The sequence below is a fragment of the Lactuca saligna genome, chromosome 8 (genome assembly GCF_052625555.1).
Source record: "Lactuca saligna cultivar CGN05327 chromosome 8, ASM5262555v1, whole genome shotgun sequence".
NCBI classification, from domain to species: domain Eukaryota; kingdom Viridiplantae; phylum Streptophyta; class Magnoliopsida; order Asterales; family Asteraceae; genus Lactuca; species Lactuca saligna.
Window position 1 is genome coordinate 75,233,281 of NC_136424.1, and position 4,403 is coordinate 75,237,683.

The following is a 4,403-nucleotide window of genomic DNA, read 5'->3' on the forward strand; positions in this document are numbered from 1 at the left end:
TTTGGAGCTAAGTAGGTGGCCATTATTGATCTTGGAGGTGTCATTGTTGCAAGGAAGGAGAAGAACTAGCCAAGGGAAAGCAAGTGGAGCCACTTCTGAGGGTTTGGAGTCCAGAGCATCACTATTGTGGTAATAATTTCGAGTTATCTTCTTCCTTGATGTTGTTTATCTAGATTTAGGGTTTGTTGAACCCTTTTGTGGCAAGATCTAGTGTCCTCTTGGTCCCTTATGAGGTTTGAATCATAGATCTGGACCCTTAGAGGTCCAGAGTGTCCCTTTACCCAAGCTTTTTGGGAATCAATGGAGGCTTTGGATTGGAATCCTCATGCCTTAGGTCAAAACTCCATTTATGAGCCATGGGGTGTGTTATGGGCACCAAGAGAGAAGCTTTACGTGATGAATCAGTCTAGGGAGGCCAGATCTATAGATTGTGGAAGCAGATCTGACCTTAGAAGCAAGTTGGAGTGGTTGCATGGCATGGACTCGCTGAGTCTGTTCATCAGACTCGGCGAATAGTTTGAAGATTGCCTTGGGATTGCTCAGTGAGTGGTCCAATCGAGTCATGGGTAGACTCAGTGAGTCAAGGTGAGTTGGAGAGGGGTGACGAGTGGACTGAGTCAAACTGGGACTCGCCGAGTTGTTCTTGAGACTCGGCGAGTTTAGTCGAGGTGGCCCCGCGATTCTTCCAGGTGAAACTCGTCGAGTAAGGGGGGGGGGGGATACTCGACGTGTAGGAAGGGAATTTCAAAGGGTTGGTGAAAACGTCTAGACTCGCCGAGTCGCCGTAGCACTCGCCGAGTCCGGTCAAAGTTGACCGTTGACTGTTGACCGTTGACCAGAGTTGACCTGTGTTGACTTCTTAGGGATAGTCAACCTTAGAGATATAAAGTGTTAATTAGAGACATATAATGTTATAGGAGGATTAGAGCTCGGAGGATCGAGCACGAGGGATTTCCAGGATTCGTGAGATACCAAGATACGCGAGGTGAGTTTTCTCACTATACTTTACCTTGAGTAGGTAACCAGAGTTATGTGATAGAGTATTTGTATGCTATGTATGTTATGTGTTGTACTGCATTATTTCTATGTGATTTATGTGGTGCATGTTTATCAGAGTTAGAACCTGAGGGTTCACAGAGTTTGGGTGCACGGACCCACAGAGTTATAGACTCGAGTGGCTATTATGTGTTAAATGTGGTATTTTGGGGAACTCACTAAGCTTTGTGCTTACAGTGTTTGATGTTATTGTTTCAGGTACTAGTGACGACCGCGGGAAGGCGCCGGCTTGATCCGTACACACACTCGGAGTTTTTATATTGTGATCTTGAGATTTTGTATTAACCTATATTGGAAAATTAATATGGTTGTTTGATGAATATTAATCGAATTATGTTTTATAAGAAAATTGAAAATTTTGTTTTGAAATTTACGGTGTTACAGCGTATGAATACGGCAGATAAAGTTATCGATGTTGATTCATACACTCGTTGTTTTTGCGGATTTCGAGACTGTTGATCATATTTTTACATATTGTTGGGTTGTTAAGTCTTTTTGAACCCTAATAGTCATATGGTAGGATTATGGATTTTATTCGTTGAATACATTTGTGGATTTGGTCTCTTGATCAGGAAAAGTTAAGAACGTTTTATTGTGGTTATCCTTACTAGTTTTCGGGTAGAATTTAGGGAACAACGTTCCTTTTGCAATGGCCGAGCCTCAGAAGGCTAACATCTTTTGTTGAAAATATAACATAATTTTTTAAAAGAAAAAAATAATAAACACATTATATAAAGAATTCTATAAAACATCAATTAGATTACTAGTTAAATATTTTATTGAAAAAGTTGACTTCTAGAAAAGGTTGTAATTTATAACAAATCTTTAATAACTCAACCACTGGATAGTTAACTATGGAAATTATACAAGCCTACAAGGTTACAAATTACAAGTGACAATAGAATATGCTGTGCAGATGCGAATAAATTAGCATTAGTAATTAGTAAATTTCATTGTGAAAGTAAAAGGAGGTTTGTTAGAATCAAAGCCCTCAATTTTGAATAAGTTCTAGAAGCACACGTCCCATTTTGACTATTTTCCAGTTACATCGACTCTGTTAAGCAAAGAAAAAGTAAAAACCCTTCTCCACGCATTTCACCAACCCCATATATAAATCAAACGCCAAAACAATCCATCAAACCCTAAGGAAAATCTGCTTACAGGCGAAGCAACTTTTCGTCGGCAACAGCCATGGACGAGGATCAAATCCCGTTGTTAGACCTCGAAAAATTGAAGGTTATATCGCCGTTAGGTCGAGGAGCTAAAGGTGTGGTGTTTTTGGTGCAGAATGAGGCATCCAATGGAGAATTACTTGCTTTGAAGGTGATTTCGAGAGCTTCGATTAAGAAGAAGGTGAAGGATAAGGATAGTGATGGTAGTGAGTACAAACGGATTTGCTTCGAGAAGGAGGTGTTGCGACGATGTCAACATCCATTGCTACCGAAACTCCGTGGTGTTTTGTCGACTGAGAATATTGTTGGATACGCCATTGATTACTGTCCAGGACGTGATCTCAATTATCTTCGGAAGAAACAGACGGAGAAAATGTTTTCAGATGATTTAATCAGGTAAAATTCACCTCCTCTATCGGAATTTATGATCATGTTTCATTACATTACTGAAAAGTGAATTGCATTATATAATCGAAACTGAAACGAGTTTGTTTGATTCATTTTAGGTTTTACGCGGCGGAATTGGTAATCGCTTTAGAGTATCTTCACGGATTGGGGATTGTTTACAGAGATTTAAAGCCGGAAAACATAATGATCCAGGAAAACGGACACCTAATGCTTGTCGATTTCGATCTATCAACTAAACTTTCACCAAAACTCCCCTCTCAATCTTCATCAACAAAATCCACATCCTCCCCGAAATCCGATGCGTTAACGAAAAAGAAAAAACGAATTTCACCGTTTTACAAGTGTTGCCACCCTGTTATCTCGGCGGAGGAGTCGGTACATCCGGCCGAGTCAGTTAAATCAGAGACACGTAGCGAGACCCAGTCACTTTCCAAATCCAACTCGTTCGTCGGAACGGAAGAATACGTCTCACCGGAGATGATACAAGGCACCGGCCACGATTTCGCGGTGGACTGGTGGTGCTTGGGCGTCGTCTTGCATGAAATGCTATACGGCACGACACCGTTCCGCGGAATAAACAGGAAGGAGACCTTTTACCGGATTCTGTCAAAGTCGCCGGAGCTCGTCGGAAAACCGACGGCTTTAAGAGACTTGATCCGTAAATTGCTGGAGAAGGATCCGAAACAGAGAATATCGGTGGAGGAAATCAAGGGTCATGATTTCTTCAAAGGAGTTGACTGGGAAAAAGTCGTAGACATCTCGAGACCTCCTTTTATACCTGGACTGTTCGATGACGAACACGTAGATGGAACTAAAAAAATCGATGTAGAGGATTTTGTCCAAGGGTTGTTAAAGGTGGATGATGACGTCATTGCCGGCGTCATGGAGAAAGAACATAAACAAGAACAAGATGCTGCCAAGGATCTGTCGGTTTTTTGACTTGAATTTTTGTTTATTTGTTTATTTTATTTTTTATTTACATTTACTCCATGATTATAAAATTAAATGGGGGTATATATATTGACAAACTCAAAAGGGTGGAGTTTAGTAAAATGGTGTCAGAGTATTTAAGTACAAGTAATCAGATGCAGTAAATGCTTGGGTAGTTGTACGATAACTGTCCATTAACATTATTTTGTTCAGTTGGTTTTTGGTTAAATTTTAAGTGTTTTGGTTTAATCGAATAAATCAAAATAAGTAATTGATTATAGTTTTATATTTTATTTTTAAATTATATAAATTCATTGTTTAGCTTATTACCTAGTAATCAAATAATTGTATTTTGTATTGTTCATGCAAGTGTGTGTATATATATATATATATATATATATATATATATATATATATATATATATATATATATATATATATATATATATATATATATATATATATAGAGAGAGAGAGAGAGAGACAAAGAGAGAGACGTGGGTTCAATTGAAAAAATAAAAAAGGTTGACAATTGGGGAATCATTCTCAGTCACTCATTTAATTAGTCTCTAAACATAAAGGATACGGTGACAAACTTGTAAATATGATATAATAGCCTTCAATCACAAATACGAACAGTTAAAATTCATTCGTTTTTTGCTCTTTCAATTCAACCTTCAATTTTGTTTGAATACGAACATATCTTCAACATCTATGATTAATTCTCAGCATCATTAGAACAACATCATCGATAATCAACAAAAAATTCAATTCGTATCATTCATTAAAAATCTTTCATCAAATAAAACATCGAAATTAAGGTTAGAAAAAAATCAA

The 4,403-nt window shown here is 38.0% G+C and overlaps 1 protein-coding gene across 1 annotated transcript; it reads left to right on the forward strand.

Annotated features, from left to right (window-relative positions):
• Nucleotides 1-2,171: 2,171 nt before the first annotated feature.
• Nucleotides 2,172-3,815, forward strand: LOC145011361 (serine/threonine-protein kinase OXI1-like). The gene is made up of 2 exons (XM_078970066.1): nucleotides 2,172-2,624; nucleotides 2,735-3,815. Exons 1-2 carry the CDS (start codon nucleotides 2,248-2,250, stop codon nucleotides 3,573-3,575), a joined length of 1,218 nt encoding a protein of 405 aa, XP_078826192.1. The 5' UTR covers nucleotides 2,172-2,247; the 3' UTR covers nucleotides 3,576-3,815.
• The last annotated feature ends 588 nt before the right edge of the window (nucleotides 3,816-4,403 follow it).

What these genes read in the sequence shown, in the direction of transcription:
- LOC145011361 (XM_078970066.1), top strand. Translation starts at nt 2,248, where the DNA reads ATGGACGAGGATCAAATCCCGTTGTTAGACCTCGAAAAATTGAAGGTT. An exon ending in TTTTCAGATGATTTAATCAG is followed by an intron (nt 2,625 to 2,734) that starts GTAAAATTCACC and finishes GATTCATTTTAG; the next exon opens with GTTTTACGCGGCGGAATTGG.